A 19,438-nucleotide genomic window follows, 5' to 3' on the forward strand; every position below is an offset into this window, starting at 1 on the left:
CGATTACGATTTCTTTGTAAAATAATGAAAAATGAAGTATTTTGAATGTCTTTTATTTAAACAAAATTTTTCTTTCTTTGAACTCAAAATGCCAGTCAATTTACCTTAATACACACAGAACAATCCATTGGGATTAACAGCATTTTACTTACACAATAGATTTCAGATCTGTTCTTAATTAAACCAATAATGAAAGAAGGAAGTGCATATACCATCTGAAACGAAATCATCAACATGAGAGAAGGTAGACAGTTCAAAATCGCTTAATTGATCAGCCCTAGGTGACGTTAAACCTTGTTTTACCTTAACCAGGTAACCAGGTTGAAAATGCGTGTGCGCTCGCAAGGGGTGGGCGATATGGCCGAAAATATCTCAATAGTTTTTTTTAAAAACTTGCTACTGATAATTTGACGATATTCCACCAAAAATATATTCAAAATGTACACTTGCTTCACAGAAAATTATGGATGGACAAAATGTTTCAGAACAGCAGCCTTTTTTTTAAGTGCTTCAGCAAACCATTGCACAACAATATTCAGTATTTAAAGGGGAAATCAACCCAAACACATTTTTCCGTGCTGCCCTGTTCGTAAGTCTGCTGATAGTGTAGTGGTACACACGCCTGAGTTGTGTGCGAGCAGCGTGGGATCGATTCCCGCTCAGTGACAGTGTCTATGTGTGCCCTGCGACTGGCTGGCGACCAGTTCGGGGTGTAGTCTGCCTTCGCCCATTGACGGCTGGGATAGGCTCCAGCAACTCCCCGCGACCCTATATAGGATAAGCGGTTTGGAAGATGACATGACATGACATGCCCTGTTCGTAATGTCTTCCTTTGTCAAAAGGTACGTATTTACTAAATGCCACTTGATACAATGACGCCGTAATTAACTAGTGGTTTGTTAGCGTCCTAAATTAGTGACTGAATATGATTTCAGGATGGCATTTTGTTGATGTCGGCAACAAGCGTAGAAATTGCAAAAAGGTAAGCTGAATGTCGAAAACGGAAGCCAAGTTAGCCGCTTTGCCACCCCGCAGGCCAACTTCAACTTAAAAGTATACTAAGGCTATTGCATTGGCATCAATGACTCAATGTATTATTTGATAGGCTTTATTTTGAAGTTTGGCGGCACGGTGGTCAACTGGTTGGCACGTCCGCCTCACAGTTCAGAGGTCGTGGGTTCGATCCCGGCTCCGGCCTACCTGAGTGGAGTTTGCATGTTGTCCCCGTGCCTGCGTGGGTTTTCTCCGGGAACTCCGGTTTCCTCCCACATTCCAAAAAACATGCATGGTAAGTTGATTGGACACTCTAAATTTCCCCTAGGTATGATTGTGAGTGCGGATGTTTGTTTGTCTCTGTGTGCCCTGCGATTGGCTGGCAACCAATTCAGGGTGTCCCCCGCCTACTGAAGACAGCTGGGATAGGTTCCAGCACGCCCACGACCCATGTGAGGATAAGTGGTGTAGATAATGGATGGATAGATATTTTGAAGTTAGCCTTAGCCGAGACGGCGTGTTCGCTGAGTATGTTTGTAGCTTCCCTTTCATGTCTGAGTGTTGGGACAAGAGGGCAGAAAAAAAATCCTGTATCATTAATTTGGGAACTTTCCCCCCCAAGTTGCAAACATGCGACACGACTAACTTGATCCATGAGGGTTTTCAACTCCCTCTGCTTGGAAGCAAAAAAATATCCTTATATTTTGACCCGAATACCCGTATTATTCGATAGAATTTTCAGTATTCGAATACCAAAATATTCGATAGCTGCAGTCCTACTGCTCGGCGTGTGTTGTGGCCATCGGCAGCTCATGAATGAATGTGTTTATTACGCATTTCTTTCTTACCCTTTGTGCAATTGAACCGGTGATTGTCTATCCTTGATGACTTGCGGAGAGCGGTAGCCTTGCTGTTGTGGTAGATATTTTATCTTCTTTTTGAAGTGTAAAATGACTCCTAGCTTTGGACATTCTGTCTTTTATGGAACCATTCCTCCTGTGTTTCCATTATTTCTACACGGAGTGTAAACTGCAGTACAGTGCAGTAGATGATGCTTCATCCTTTTTCTGCATTCAAATTATGGAAGTTGTTCAAATAATTGATGAAGCCATACTTGGATGGATGCAGCCTCGGAGAAATACCCACAAGATTCGGCGATGTAATCCAAACTTCAGTTAAGGGCCTAAAATGTTGAATAAAGGATAAGCCTTTATTTATTAGGAGAGAAGCTACTGCTTCATACACATCTTACGAACATGAATGAAATGCAAAAAAAGCTGGAAGGTGTCCGTGTTCCTGCTGCAGTTTAGAAACTCCTAATAGTCAGACAGTTCACTTTTCCTCAAATTTTGATGATGTACAGCAGCTAACAAATAAACTAACTTTGTAGTGAAAGCCTCCAAGAGGGTTCAGCTAAAGTGCTTCCAAGAAAGTTTTTCCCGAGTGAAGCAGATCCTGAATAGCGTTGTCTCGAAAGGCTAGACGTTATCCTTTGGCACGTTGTCATCTCCCACACATTACAAGGAGTTTAGGCTGTGCTAGCATCCCCCCGCCACAACGTGCTTCTGCTGCTAATTCTTTTGCTCAATAAAACGTTCATAATTGACGTTGAATATTCATGAGGGAAGTTTGGATGTCGGTCAACATTTTGTCCCTCCACCCGCTCTGCTCATATGCGAGTGTGCTGGCGATCGTACACAAACGCTGCTCTGCTCAATGACAACTTGCCGATATCAGTGCATTAAATTGCTGTAACTGAGAATAAGCAAATTGCATGGCCATTAAACAGGCTGATCGACCAGGTTGCTAACCAAGAGATCATTAAAGTGGAAGTGAACCCAAGCATGTTTTTTTTTAAGAATATTCTATGCAGGCTTGTTGAAACAAGGCATTCTGATAAATATTGCCTTTGTGGAATATGAGTTAAGCAGCAAAATCCACTCGTTTTAGCCATCTCTGGAGGTGGCCATTTTGTCACTTCTGTCGACTGAAAATGACATCACAGTTGCTCAGGGGTCAGGCATCGACAATCTGAGCACTGAGTATCTGTGATGTCATTTTCAGTCAACAGAAGTGACAAAATGGCTGCCACCTGAGATGGCTAAAAACGGCTTAACTCATATTCCACAAACGCAATATTAATCAGAATGCTGTGTTTCAACTAGTGGGCTTACATAGAACATCCATCCATCCATTATCGACAGGGCACACAGAGACAAAAATTCGCTCTCACAATCACACCTAGGGGCAATTTAGAGTGTCCAATCAACTTACCATGCATGTTTTTGGAATGTGGGAGGAAACCGGAGAAAACCCACGCAGGCACGGGGAGAACATGCAAACTCCACACAGGGAGGCCGGAGCCGGGATCGAACCCACGACCTCTGAAGTGTGAGGCGGACGTGCTAACCAGTCGAACACCGTGCCGCCCAACATTGAACCAACAAGTTCAAAACTCAAATGCACATATCCAGCTAATATAGCATACGCAGCTGCAGCATATACAGAAACTCTGTACATACATATGCATCATATGTTCACATAGACTGCTAGGATTAGATAGACTTCCTTGCTTGCCCATAAAATGCAGCGTTGTGTTTGTCACATATATTTTCTTTCTAAAGCAAGACAAGGTTAGCCAAGTGTTCAGTAGCATGTTTTCAGTAACAGCTCCATTATTGTATTGTCTTGCACTTCTCAAAAATAAAGCTCTTGTGAAAAATAATACTAGATAATAATGCAAAAAATGTATTAAAATAAATACTGGTTAAAAACATCCCTTTGAGTAATCCATGGTAAAGTTCACAAATAGTAAAAAGATCATGAAATTGAAGAACAGAGAAGTTCATGTGATTTGCCCAAAAATAAATCCTTCTATTTTTTTTTCTTAAGAATCAGAATTGTGAATTGTTAGGAACCAGAATCAAATCAAAACATCGGAACCGGAATCGTCCAAATTCAAACGATGCCCAGCCCTACCTGCTACTATTCTGGATAGCCAATAACTGAAAGTATTTTAATTTATTTTATTTTATTTTTTTATTATTACTATTATTATTATCTGTGACTTGTTGGTTTGCCTTAAAAGATAAACATGTGGGTCTAGATACTCAGACAACTTACAGATTTTGTTGTCAATTTATGTTTCTGTAAGTGGTGGGTGTTATTCTTTTTCACTACCTCAAACAACTTGAAAATGATGTGCCATTGGTGTTGCACAGTATGGTTATTTCTTTGCACTAGTTCAGACAATTTACAGATTAATATTTTTTTTTTGTGTGTGCTTTGTTCTTTGCACTACTTCTTCCTTTGTTTTGCACTACCCCAGGTTCAGACAACTTCAAATGTGTCATTGGTTCCAGGCATTGACTGTACAGAGGGTTGTCGAAGTTAAATACTGAAGTTGTACTATTTTTTGCACTACCTCTTAAAAATGCTAATTTAAGTTTTTGTCGATAAAAAAAGTTTTACAGTAAAAAAAAAAAAAAAAAAGCCTGTGCTTTAATTTGTTCCGGGTGGTATCGAAATGGTATCGAGTATCGATACTGAACTGGCTATCGGTATTGAAGTTGAAATTCTAGTATTGTGACAAGCCTAAGTGCTACTAAGCCTAAATTGCTAAACGCAGGTGTCTTTTTGAATTGTGTGGGCTGGTAAAAGCAAGGATAGCTTAAGTGCATCTCTTTTCTTATACAATATACAATACATCTCTATTTATATAGCACTTTCACTACAGCTGTAGCTGTATATTGATTTATGTTGGTCAGTGATCATGAACTGCATTTCCTTGGCACAGTCAATTGGATTTCGTAAGTAGGTCATTGCAAAAATGAGAAAACAATTGGTTTAGCACCATTCAGTTTACACAATGCCTCTCTGGACAGTGATTCATAGTGTTCTGAATAGCATAATTAATGTTTTTCCCACTATATTCCCTTCAGCCGTTGGCAAATACTCGACAGCAGGCCTATTGAAATTATCCAAGCAGATGTGAAATGTGTTGTGGGTGTTAGAGCCATTGTGCCATTAAGAGAGTCCCTTCAATCTAGAACACCAGCAGATCTAGTACGTATATTGTATGAGGCAGAATATGATGAAGATTCGGAGCCTATTTACGGTTAAGTAGACGTGAATGAGGCTCAGAGTCACTAGTGTGTGAAGAACACATCACGTTTTCATTGCGTTTTTTTCTGTCTTGATATGCGCTTTGTGATTGACTTGTGACCAGGATATGATAAACCTAATGCATGAAAGGGCTCTACACTAACTTTTGCACTGGTAGCACTGGCGCTGCTAACTTTTTCAGTTGGTCGCACTGCATAGGATTTGGTTGCCCAGCATTGAGCATGTTTGCTGATATACCTGTATAGTCATCTCATTTGGCATACCGTAATTTTGTATGATGTAAAGATTGACACGATATACGTGCAAAATATTTTGCTGTAATAAGAACTTTGTTTGCAACAATTAGCCGCTGACAAAACAGGTCATTTATTTTATATAACTAAAAGAAAACAAGGAAAGCAAACGATACCATGGCAAAAAACTACAATAACATTTGACATCCCAACCAGTAGACCAAAGATGGAAGCCCGACTGATTTGATTAAGCTTTTTAACACAAGTGACTAGATGGAACATTCATTGTAATTACCGTAAGTAAAATAGCAAAGTGATATAACCACCATCATTCTTCTTGATATAGGTTAGCTTTTAAAGATTGAAAGAATGGCAATGTTATTTGGATATTTGTAGCTAACATTTACTACATTGAGGAACTTTTTTTCTGTTTGAGTGTGAAATGTCCAGCTGTATGATGAATGCCCCTCGTGTCTCGTCGAATGCGAGAGGTGTCAATGTTTAATGTGATGTTCCTATTATGACCCCAGCTGTTTGCACCACAAAAGTTGAGTGTATTATTAACGATAATACAAATATTGAATCACAAGCATCTGCCTGCGATCCAATTGATCAGCTCGTAACACATACATATATCCGTTTCCGCGTTTTAAGCTAGTGATCGCTTGATAGTTGGACACCCAACTGGCCAAATACGTACATATTGTGTTTTACAACAGTAACACCTAACAGTACAGTAACCCCTCGTTTATAGCGGTTAATGGGGACCAGAACCCACCGCAATAGGTGAAAAACCGCAAAGCAAAGGTTGACTTATTATTATTTTTATTATGTATTTATTTATTTGATTTTATATTAGATTTATTCTAAAGTTTTATTTTGGGGGGATTTACACCTCTGTTACGCCGTTGCGAACCCCCCTACATGGTTCTCACTTGTAAATACTTGTTATACAATACATTTCACTTCAAAAATGCAAAATGAAGACTAAATACCAAGCTGCAGGCTGTGAGAGGGATGTGAGCTTCAACCGCGGCAGCGGATGATTAAGACGGAACATTTGCTAATAACTATGTTAAAGTCTTAACTTTTATCCTAAAATTGACATACCTTAACTAGAATGCCGTAGTGCATTTTATCCAAAGGTACAACCCTGCACTTTTAAACGCTTGTCGTCGTCGTTGCTGTCGTTGTTGTGCAAAGTGAAAGTAAAACTGCTGCTGTTGCTGCTGCTACTTCTTCATTAATACCTTCTTCTTCATTAATTCCTTCTTCTTCGTTGCCTTTCTACTTCTTTTAAAATGAAGACGCACGGTCGCCGGAGATAATCATGCCTTAACTTTCTCTTTGGACAATAACATCAACAAGGTCCTTTGGATAAAATGCAATGCGGGATTCTACTTAGGGTAAGATGTTTTAAGACAAACTTAAGACAAAACTAACAAACACTTTAACAGTTTATTTGCTGATGTCTCATCGTCCTTGCCGGGAGGCTGAGCGCTCTCTGCTGGTAACTTGTAAACACAGCTGTTGTAGTACTGTCCTATCCTCTCATCCAGCTTGACTGTCTAAATGAACAGCACATTTGAATAACGTTATGAGTTTCCGATCATCACATTTATTTTGACGTCATTTTTTGCGCTGAGCACGTTCGTGCTTGCCGGGTGGCTGAGCGCGCTCTGCTCGCAACTTGTAAACACAGCTGCCGAACAGCACATTTGAATAACGTTATGAGTTTCTGAACAGAACATTGCTCGCGTGGACTAGACTAGCGAGAGACTGCAATGATGCGCACGCAGTCAGCTCACGGCATAAATCCACTTGTGCTCTTGTTGGTCGATCTCGCACCGGGAACCGATCACGCGCCTTTTATGAGTACCTGCGGGTATGTACAAAGACTCTGAGTCAACTCATTGCTTGGAAACAATGCGTCTTTCTGCAATATGGCTGTGGTGTTTCAATTTTCCATCTCTAATGACGGATGACGAATGACGGACGCTCAATTTGTAGTAAAATGCCCAGCTCTGCCCTTTTGTATCCCTCAGTCCTTGTAATTTGCTGTGTTGTGCAGTCAACACAATAAAGTCCACAATACCATTACAGAACTAAGCTAATTAATAGAAGAGATATGGTGTGCCATATCCACTAGAAGACATTAACTCTTCAATAAATCGCCATCTTGCAATTTTGGAATGTGGAATGATAAGAAAGCTCTTTTCAAGCAACAGGATCAGTTAAACTCTGCTAAAAAGGACGAGCTTCTGTCTGGGGGCCCTTTAGCTAGTAGATTTGACATCTGATCACTTCTAGCGATTGTACGCAATTGACGCTCAGCAATGTGTGATGTTTACACATGAAGCTCTTAACCTAGCTAACATTTTTTCTTCTGGAAAACCATTTCCATTTCATCAGGTCTTGCAGGTCATCCTAGTTATGTACAATGGAGTGTGTGTGTCCATGAGTGCTCCTTTTGCGCTTTTTATTAGACCCCCGTGTTGTATTCTGAGTGGTCTTGACACGGGCATTGTTATGTCAACACCCTCATCAGCCGCTGTATTGAAGAACAGACGCCGAAATGTCCCGCCATCACAACACCAGTGCCACCAACCAATGTTGATTGAACAACAGCCAATTGTGTGTGTGTCGTAAGCAGGGGCGGAGCCAGAATGTGGCTAATGGGTGGGCCTGGAAAAATCAGTGTGGGCCTGAATATTTCTCTCACTGAGCCACAATCCTCCTGTCCCAACACATCGTACATTCAAATATAATGACAAACTGAATAATATGAAGTTCAGAACTTCCTTAGACAACTTCAATTATGCCATGCTTGATATTCAATAAAAGAAAAAACACAACAAAACACAAATTCAAAAATAATTTCCCAAAAAATGAAAAGTATTTGTTTCTTCATGAATCTCACTGGGTGTGTAGTCTGTCATGGCTCCGGCCCTGGTCTTAAGGCAAGGTGACTGCATAGTAGATGTACTCTTGCTCAGACTCCCCCCCAGATTTGTCATCATTTTACTTGGGAGTGTAATGCAGCCTAGGTGTGAGGCGCTGCTTGAATGAGTATGGATTAATGAAGTCTGTCTATCTGTCTGATCACTGTCTCTCTCTAATAGACTGTAACAACAAAAAGCAAAATCCAAAATCACCTTGACCATACCCAAGTTATTATAGGATCTTTACATAGTCTGGTAGAATTGCTTGCATTTTATTTTTATTTATTTTGATGTTTTTTCATAATCCTTCTTAGCTGCTTTGCAGTGGCGATGAGATGCACCGTCTATGTGTCATCCTGAGACTTAGGAATTGGAAAGCAGATCTGAGTTTGCATTCTGACAGCAAACACTGGCGCTGGTGAAAAAGCTCTTGGGTTTGCATTTTACAACATGGGGCCTAGTACACATCCTTTTCGCTGGACAACTATCATTCCAAAGATAGGTTCTGCACTGTTTATTTTTACAACAGCAACAAGGCGCCCCACCCAAAATGCACCCAGTCTTGAGTAGCCCTGTGGTGCGCCAAGACTATGTCAAGATCTCAAATCGACATAAATCTTTGCCGCTCCAAGTCTTGGTGTAAATGCTACTATGTCACACTGAGGACAGTCGCAGGATGTTGGGGGGCTACATGTAAAAGTGGCCTATTTATTTATTTTTTTGGGCATACAGAGAACAGAAGGGACTCCGGTCACAGGAGGTAACCCAAGACGCATTCTCTTGCGAGTTACTAACATGCTTAAATGATTTCTGAAATGCAGTCGTAGTTCGGTACCCCCATCCTTATATTAGCATTTACAATTTTAATGTCATCAATTTACCAGTCCATTAATTTTGATGAGATAACCTTTGCTGGAGAAATCCAGTGTGTGCGTGTCCATGCACAAGGGTGAATAAGTGTGTGCATGCGTGCGCGTGGATGCGCGTGTCAGTGTTCCACATCAATGACACCGCAATTTTACTTTATAATGGAGATAAACCTAGAACTGTTTGCAAGCCCATTTCTCTTTTTCCATTTCAACGGTGGTAGCAGTGTCATTTGTTATAGAGTGGCATCACAGAAATTGCTTTGGGAGCACCGGCAACCTGGATGACTACCTTGACAGATTCGACTCTGTTGAAGGGCCGAACAACATTCATCCTTCTTCTCTCAAACAATGATACGGGCATTCAGGCGTGTTTTATGGGGAGTGAGCACTTCTCAAATGTTTTCCCTCTAATTGTCTTGTGTGCTCAAACAGGCCAAATCTATATTCTATTCTATGAAGTTGGTAACGTCCTGTGGTGGTGAATTAAAACACTCAGTGGCTCACTCAGCTGGAGGGTAGCAGCTGCTGCGCGTCATAATGAGAATTTACTCTGTCATAGTTAAATTGCTGCCTGTTAATTGAGGTGAGTCAGGTGGCGCTTTACGATTTTGGTTGTGTCCAAGATTCACATGGGAAGTGACACGCTGATTTAGACTGCTTTCATTTCATCACTGTTGTGTGGTTTATCAACCACTTTGAGTATGATTAGTTTCTCAAATATGTGGAAATAAAATGAAAAGAGGAAAAACCTTCACATTAACCTTGCGTGTTTTTGTCACATCCCAACTGTATTCCTCCTCTTGATGCAGCAATGTGTAATACAACCTCTACTAATCAAAATACTTCTGCCGCCTCCACTGATAGAATCATGTTGACTGCAGGCCAAGACCTCTTTGGTACCCTCAGTGGTACTACTACTCAGAGGTGGGCATTTTACTACATTTTGATGGTCCGTTATTTGTCATCTATCAACGGCCTGGGTACCCATCCCTCATTCGTCAGTCCGTCATTTTTTCAAGGCAAACTAACATGTAATCATCAGTTGGTCGGTCAGGTATTTTGTCAGGTATTATTATTATAATTATTATTATTATTATTATAGTTCATCATAGGTCCATTGGTCTGTCAGGTTTCACATACCCTAACTTGCCAGTCTATTGAACTGGTGGCTGCCTGCAGCTGTTTAACTTCTGAAACGTCAAAGTTTTAATTTAAAGTTTAAAATGACCTATGTTAACCACAATCCAGCTCCGCAGTGTGGCCAAGCGTAAGTAAATTCCAAACCGAGTGGCACTCCAACCTCTGTTTCTAAATGCCTTCTTCTTCCTCCTTCTTCTTCTTGTATAGCAATTATTTTTCTCCTTCTCCTCCTCCTCCTTCTTTTGGTTCATTGGCGGATTACAGCTCTTTGGTGCATACTGCCAACTGCTGTACAGGAAGCGCAAAACGTTTCCATATACAGTCAATGCCCCGTGATCAAACACACGAGACAGTCTTGAATGTAATTAATTTCACCAAGATTTAACAGAAAACCACAACCATTAAGGTTTATATGCAAATAAACACACAGACATACCATATTAGCCTCAAACAAAGATTGTAGATTTGTGATGTCATTGCAAAGTGAAGTGACGTCTTCTGGTTCCGCCTCCCTAGTCAATCCCAACCGGCCATCAAAGTTCCCACACAGATCCTATTGAAAACAAGAGCACTCACTCTCACCCATATGTAGCCAGCGCAGTCCTCTCTAAAGTAACCCCCTGCGAAAAAACACATGAGACAAGCGGGGCGTGTTTCTGTCAGTCGTCAGCAAAACGGGCCGATACTTGACCTGGTTAGTGATGATTACACTGATGGATAAAAAGTCACTTCCATCATTGTTTAATCTATCTTTAAAAAAAAAAAAAAAAATTTAGTTTCCCGTCTATCGTCAATCGTCAATGGGCAATGACAGACTAGCGAACCATGTAGTCTTATAGCATTATTGCTCAATCATTTTTAAAAAGGCAACCAATTCAGCAAACAAGAAGAGTCCAGATGCCTTGGTTAAACCTTTGTAGATTTCCATTACCTCAGATGACTTGAGAATCAACACAGTCATAAAGAAACGCACCTTTTGGCAAGCTCTTTGGTACTTGTTATTGATATTTGTGACAGTAAGTTAAATATGAGTTGGGCAGTTATGCTCTTAGGCTAGCGAAACGTAAATGTCTTGTGAGGACATCATAAAACCATTCTTAAACAGAACTTGTGTTGTTTAAACAAATGAAAGTACCAAAGTGGAAGACAATTCAAGCTGATCTTGTAGCGTCAAGCTGCATTCAAGTGCAGAAGCCAATCGTACCTAAGAAAAGATCCAACTCCGTCTTCGTTTTTTGTTGTTGAGCAGTGTGCCATAAACAAGCAGGGATGCATGCACTCCACGCACTTTTTTATTTTGTAATCATTATGTAATATTTGCAATAATGTTTGTGTTCAAAATGGTCATGTACGAAACATTTCCACCTGTATGTTCACATCCCATTTGCACATTCAACGAACAAACCTATTGTGACCAAATACTAAGGTTCATTAGGCTGCCAGTCCAGGGCCTCAAGATAACTAATGACTACACAATATAACCCAGTTAATATGAATGTGAGAGGGGTCAAAGGTCTTGTAGGACAATTAGGTACTTAAATGTATTTGTGGTTTGCATCCCAATAGCGGTAGCACAATCGCAAGTGTGTAGGCTAACATGCATATTCTTATTATTTATTTTTTATTTATTTATTTATATTATTTATTATTCTTATGATTGCATATCATTATATTATAAGAGGAAGCCAAGTCAAAAATGTTGTTTACAATAATATGTTCTATGTGCCCCCTCTACTCTAAACAAGGTGTTCTGATTCATATTGCATTTGTGGAATATGTATTTAAAAAATCATCCTGTTTTTATCCAATTCATGGCGCAGCCATTTTGCCACTTGCTATTCACAGAAAAAGACATCACAGTGCCCACCACAGCTTGCGAGCATCACATGACCAAACACAGGAAATGATGGATAAAAACGGGGTGATTTTTCCACTTAGTTCATATTCCAGAAATGCAATATGAATCAGAATTTCCTGTTCGAACATATTACTCTCAAGAATTTGTTTGAGTTGACTTTCTCTTTAAGTAACCTTTTGGCTTTCTGTCATCAATACACCTAAATCAAGAAAAGCACAAAAAAATAATCTCCCGCAGCTTTGACCCCAACGACCACATCTCATACTGCGAGGAGTAAAGTGCCTCGTGATGACTGCCTTGCCTCTTAATCCCTGTTTCGGCTTTGTGTGAGACCTGGCACCACTTTGGGCTCTCTATCTGTCCATCTATCAAATTCTCTACACATACAGATTGGTAGTGTTCCACAGCCTGGCCCTGCAATATATAATGACTTTATCCAGGCATGAAAAATTGGAGCGAACTGTGATAAATGCTTTACTCCCTGCTGGGAGCAGATGAGTAAGGCAAGCTCGGGCAAAGAGTCGTCACACCTGGACCTGGGATTCATTGTTTGTCTCAAGACATTATCCTCCTCTTTGGTTCATTTTGGAAGACAACAGCTGTTATGATATGGCTTCTGAAAGTCATTTGGTTACTTGATTGGCATTTACTTGGATATATAATTAGGTATATAATTAATTTTGATTTTGCACATTTTTGCGCACAGAAATGTGTTAAAAATCAAACTGTTTGTCAATTTAAAAAGAATAAAAAATGGTTACCTTCCCTCGTTCCACTTCAAAGAGGATGTCCACTCCTGACCTGCCCCAGGTTCTGGAGCTATTTTCAGGTTACATAGCGTACAGTAGTGCTGGGATGATACACTTTTGTGCCAAGCCGATATGGATCCCCATACTTGGCCTGCAAGGCAATACGTATTGCGATACTTCAATATTATCAAAATATCTCGATATTTTTTCAAAAACCTCGATAATGATAATTTGACGATATTCTACTAAAAATATTTTAAATCTGCACTTGCTCCACAGACCAATTGTGGATAGACAGCGTTTGTGAACATCTCTTTTAAATTGCTAAATACAGCTTCTGCAAAACATAATGATATTCTACGGCAATATTTAACAATGAAGAACAAAAAAACTCATAACGTTACTTCCATGTCACCTTAGGGGCTCCGTAGCCGTCAATGCACCCTTATACAGCATTTCCTTGTACTTTGCACGCTGTCGGCTGACTCGCTTTTCGAGGCAGTATTAATACTCGATAATGTAAAATTACACATCGTGAAAGCAAGATTGACGATGATATCGATAACGATATATATCCCCTTGCTGCAACTAATGATTATTTTAATAATTGATTAATCTGTTGATTATTTTGTTGATTAGGCGCTGAATTGAATTTTTTTTTAAAGAATGTTTTAATTTCTATCCTTTTATTAAAAAACATGATGTTATTTCTAATTGATTGAATTAATTATGATTCAGTTATTGCTTTGGTCTGTAGCGTCAGAAAATACACAAAAATCAAAGTAAAAGTTGATGTTTGCAAATGTTGTATTTTGATTCAGCACAAAGATAATCAGGCTGCTTTCATGGAAGGCTATAAAAATTGCAGAATATTTACTGTGGAGAGGCTGAAATCACAAGGAATTGGACAATTTTAAATTAAACAAGGTCTCTATAATCGATTAGTTGTTGAATTATCTTTTTTTTTTTTTTTTTTTTTTTAAGTTTCAGGTATTGTTTGGACTGATGTGAGGCCAACAACATCTGGCCGCTTAGGCTTTACAGTTTCCGTCGTATCCGCTTTCCCGGCTCTAAACGTAGAAATACGCAACAGCGCTCCAGGCTCTAGTGGTAGAAACGCAGCTATGTGCTCCCGGGCTAAATGGGTTGAGCCTTGAATGCATCCTCAAGAGTTACAAGTGATGAAGAGATCAAGCCCTTCTCATGTAGAGTCCAGTTCATTTAAGTAGTATTCAAATGACATATTTACAGGAGGAATACAATATGTGGGTAACAATCCTCCACATACGCACCCGAACCAAAACACAGTGAACTTGCCAGCCTCCAGGGAGTCATTTGTGCGCGATCAGGGGATGAGTATTAGGCATTTGCAGGCCACTATGTTGCCGGCTTACTACTCCTGGAAGAGTGTTGGTGATAAAATTCCACCCCACTCCCCTGTAATCTGCTTCTTCAGAGATGTGGGGTCATTTGGCCATATGGGCTTGAATGATGATGTGTGTGTGCGTGGGCACGCGCGTGTGTGTATGTGTGTCTGAGAGAGAGATTTCTTTCCCCAAGATTGATTGCCGTCATCTCGATGGACTATTGAGTTAGCGGCGATCAGAGAGGCTTACTACAACATTGAGAGGAGGATGTGGCATGCATGCACACCTCTCCAATGCCTACACACTTCTATAATGTAATAACCAATCTTTTCAATCTTTTTACATTATTCCAGACAAACTAAAAGCTGTGTACAGATTTTGCACGAATGGTTATTTTGTCTTTCTTGCATTTAAATTGACAGTACACCAACTTCCATTATCTCTAGCATAGAACAGGGGCAGGCAATTAATTTTGCAAAAGGGCCACATGAAAAACTGGAATTCTTGCCAAGTGCCAAGCCAACATGCTAACCTCAGCTTTGTTATTTTTAATGTACATGCAGGCCTCAGGTTACACGGTACTCGGCCTATGCTGTTTCAAGTTTACAACGCCCGAGTCTCGTCCATCATTTTGTCTCCAGCCCCATAGTGTGTGTGTGATCTTCTAGCGATGCTGATCCAGCCATGAGGAAAATGAAGATGGATAAGGAAAAGGTCGGAGAAAGGCAAAGTAGAAGTTGGTTGAAGTTTGTAGACGGAAACGCGAACAGAAGCCCATTTAAAATGATAGGCGGATCGGCCTATAGGCGACTACTATTTGTTCCAGCCCGACAAAGGCGCATACACGGACAACGGAACCGGTACCAGGCTGCAGGCAATAAACATACTGGTAAATCTTTGTAAAATGCGCAGCTCTGGAAATAAGAATGTTGCTAACATTCACCGAATGCTAAGCTAACACAACCATGCTTGATCCTTTTCACCTCGCATGGTTAAAATTTACCGCGTGTCGAAACAAAAACCCTCCCCGTGCACGTGTGTTGTCTATGTTGTAATGTTTTGACTGCCGTCGTATGTTGGAGGACATTTGTGAAGAAACTTCTGATGGCTTGTCGGCTGTGTGCCGCCGTTGTAACACTTGACTTTGACTTAGTGTACGTGTCTCCAAAGTTTGAGCACACAGACCCAAATGATAGCGTGCGGCTATTTGAGCCATGACAAATAAAATTGCATCCATGAAAAGTTGTCAAGCTGTCAAATATTAAAAAGAGTGAATTCAGTCGTATGTTTCGAGCCAAAAGAGAGATGAAAAGATATTCAATGATGAGTCACTGCGAAGTGGTAATACCCACTGGCGCTTAATATGACGTCATAAGTAGGCATTATCTTACTTTTCCTACCGGGTGGCGTGTGTGTTGTTACTAACTGGAAATCGCCACAAGTTTTGCTATTTCACCCATATGAAATTATTAATATGGTAAATATGGTCACCGGTAAGTATTAGTCTAAAACACAGATGGGCCCTTTCCCCTTTTTTGCCGGGCCACCCTACTGCCAATATACAGCGCTTGTATTTCAAGTTTGTGTTCTCGCCTCAAGGTCTCACCAGAATAATCTTGGTAAAACTCGTAAATTGGGTCACTCGTACCTCTCTTAGTCTATTTCATACTTAAACATTTTCTCCTCACTTTTCAGTTCTCATCCAACAATTTTGCTCTTGTCACGAGAGGGGAAGCTGTTATCTTTGGGTGAGCAGTTCCACGGTTCTCATTCACATTGGAGGTCACTTACTTTCTCAGTTGTCACTTCCCACTATGTCTGTGAAGTTATTGCCCTCACTTTCTATGTGAAAGGCTGTTCACTCTTAATTATCACACTCTATTTGATAATGTCCCCCTCCCTGTCTGTCACAAGGTCTCATTGGGTGCCTGGTAACATTTCCATTTCATTAAGAGGAGCCTGCTCGATTGTGTACAAAATGTGTGTGCACGTGCTTCTCATGCGCTGGTGTCAATGGGGTAAAGTTCCCTCCATGCCTCATCCATCCTCAAGTGTGTGGCTGAAAATGGCACACACAAAGTGAAACGTATCGTCGCTTGAGCTTTTCACAAACACATGTGTGAGCATGCCCACAAATTGGCAGTGCAATAGAATTCTAATTAAATGGTTTCCGTTCTTCACTTGCATTTTCCTCAAATGCCTGGTGACTTGATGCATACATCAAATCAGCTGTCATGAGCCTTGAAATTGCTTTGCTCTGCCCCCAATGAGATTGGGTAAAAGTGTGGGTGAGAGGGAAATTACTGTGTGTAAATGATTCAAAGTTTTTAATGGAACAAGTCCAGACAACAAATAATGTGGGAATGGAGTATGTCATGGGAGACAGTTGGATGTTTTTGTCTCAGTGTAATGGATTTAGCTTCGTTGTTTGTGCATACCGCTCGTCATGTGAAAACAACGTATGCCAGCTTGCAACTTTAATAAAAAGCCTAAGCTCCCTGTAGTGGTATTTTTGTGGATGGTCCTCTCCTCCCATAAAGGCTTCTCCTTCCAAGAGGCTGTTGGCAAGAAGAGGAAATTGTGAGCTTCTCTTTAGCTCAGTAGTGGTTGAATCAATACACCTACCGTTGTTTATTGTATTAAACTTGAAGTCTTTGCCCTCTGGGCGCTCCCACTGTTGGAGGAGAACCACTCAAGCCGCTCTGCCCGATTGGCTCAGTGTTGAATTGTCCACCAGTTGCCGTGAGCCTGAGTAGTAGTCGATGAGACAATAACGGCATGTGTGTATGTGCGACCAGGAAAAACATTGTTTTTGAATCTAATGTTTGTCTCTTCTCTTCATCTTGCTCTGTAGGTGTTGGCTCTAGAACGACAGGTCTTTGACTTCCTGGGTTACCAGTGGGCGCCGATCCTAGCCAACTTCTTCCACATCATCATTGTCATCCTCGGCCTCTTTGGCACCATACAGTACCGACCGCGCTACATTGTGGTGGTGAGTGCATGTAATCCCAATAAATCTGAGCTATTTGGATGTAGGATAGAATTCTTCATTGCGGTTTTGGGGTGTGGTGAAACGAGTCCTTGAGTAATTTGGGCATCTCGTTTAAAAAAAATTGCTTGAGGATTTTGTTTTCCACCTCGGGAAACTGTTTATTTAGTTAACACCGTCAGAAAGGCAAGTCAAACCAGCTGCAACAATACGTGCTCGTAAGGTAACGCGCCGCCAACATGCTGCATAGGTCAACTTCAAAATAAAAACCTTCCAAATAACACATAAACATCAACGGTTAATTTAAAGTCGGACTTGCAGTGGCGTGATCCTGTAATCATTATTGCGGTTGACTGCATTAGCAGCTTGTGGCAAGCATACCTGTCAACTTGTACGTTTTTTGATCATTTCAAATTGTGTACGCCGTATATCAAATTTTGTACGGGAAAAAAAATGAAATAAAAACTCATTTTTTGTTAGACCGATCTCGTCTTGCCCATTTCAGCTCTAATCCGGAGCGTTCGTGCGCGATTCCGACTGCAAACTTCGGCCGACTTTCACGAGCAAAGTTGCAAAATTAAGCAAAATCCGATACCTATCTGATCTAGGACCACATATGAAAGTAGCCCAAAACTTTGACTTAAGAAGACATGATACACGTTTTTGAGACAAATAACATACGCTTCGATTGGACACGTTTAATTTATTTTCCCAAGCCACAAGATCCACAACATAAAGATCAAAGAGCCATGAGTTGTGGACCCCTGCTCTATAAAATGAGTACATATTTTTTTTTTTTTTGTGGTAGTTAATTTAGTTTTAGTGAAATTACACTTCCAATCTAATGGTGACTTTAAAGTTTAGAGCCCCCCCCAGCCTCTGTAGTGTATTGTGTGACAATCTTCAATCATTGTAACTGTGGTAATTAGGTCTAAGTAATTCATTAAAGTGGGCTGGGCACAGGTGGTAGGGGCTGGATTGGGGGCTCATCACAATTCTAGACAGTGAAGGTCATTCTTGGTATACGAATCATGCACAGAGTCATGAGTAGAAGGGAATAAATATTCAAAGACTCGTTATTTTGATAACTCACTTAAAGGAGAAGTCAACCCCCAAATTTTCTTTGCGATATGTTCTACGTGACACCATTAGTCGTTTGACGCAGAATAGGGAGGTTAGCAAGCCAGGGCATTTTCATGATTCAACATGTACGGTATGTTTTGACCAAAGCGCTGTTTATCTGGCTACATTTTCCTCTGACACATTAATAACACACCACTCAGTATGAGTCAGAAGATTTCGATGGAGTCATGTTGAGAAGTTTTAACTTCTCTTGTTCATCCAGGATTCAGACATTCTCCAACATTCAGGCACAGACTGTGTCAATGATCACTTAATATTCCAACATGATCAAACAAGGCGTATGTCGGAATAGTTGTTACGATGCTGTGTCCTGTTGTCCATCCATCCATTATCCAAGCTGCTTATCCTCACGAGAGTCGCTGGAGCTTATCCCAACTGACTTCGGGCAGTACGCAGGGTAAACCCTGAAATGGTTACCAGACAATTGCAGGGCATAGACAAACAAACATTCACACTCTCAATCATACCCTAAGAATGCCTTTATTGATCCCACAGTGGGGAAATTTTCATTGTTACAGCAGCAAAGATATAGGTCACACAGGGACGGCGGCATAATGTAGCCATTAATGTATAACATTGACGGCAAACATTCGGGATCAAACCTATGTAAATATAAGCAGTAACGTGTGTATATACACATGTGTATACACACCAACATACATCCACATAAAAAGTATGAGGAACACTCATTTTGGCCTGTACATAGTACAGAGGAAAAATACTCTAAGTAAGTGACAGTGCTAGGGACAATTTAGAGTGTTCAATCAACCTACCATGCATGTTTTGTTGGAATGTTGGAGGAAACCGCAGAAAACATGTTTTTTTTTTGGAATATTGGAGGAAACCGGAGATAACCCTTGCAGGCACGGGGAGAACATGCAAACTCCACACAGGAAGGCCGAGGCTGGGTTTGAACCCACAACCTCTGCACTGTGAGGCGGACGTGTCAGTGTACTACTGTGCCGCCCGTGTCTTTTGTAGAATTGGTAGTTTATGATAAATGTTCTGCAAAGCTCCTTTGAAAGCGCTA

The 19,438-nt window shown here is 40.6% G+C and overlaps 1 protein-coding gene across 2 annotated transcripts in view; it reads left to right on the forward strand.

The window, feature by feature from the left end:
- The window catches only part of nkain4 (sodium/potassium transporting ATPase interacting 4), a 56,797-nt gene that overhangs the window by 5,822 nt on the left and 31,537 nt on the right, over positions 1-19,438 (forward strand). For both annotated transcript variants that reach the window (XM_086030914.1, XM_086030921.1), the window contains exon 2: positions 17,131-17,268. In XM_086030914.1, coding sequence (XP_085887040.1) covers positions 17,131-17,268 — 138 coding nt within the window. The remainder of the gene's footprint in view (positions 1-17,130; positions 17,269-19,438) is intronic.

The sequence above is a fragment of the Filicampus tigris genome, chromosome 1, assembly GCF_054856515.1.
Source record: "Filicampus tigris isolate MCC_2025a chromosome 1, RoL_Ftig_1.0, whole genome shotgun sequence".
Taxonomy (NCBI): domain Eukaryota; kingdom Metazoa; phylum Chordata; class Actinopteri; order Syngnathiformes; family Syngnathidae; genus Filicampus; species Filicampus tigris.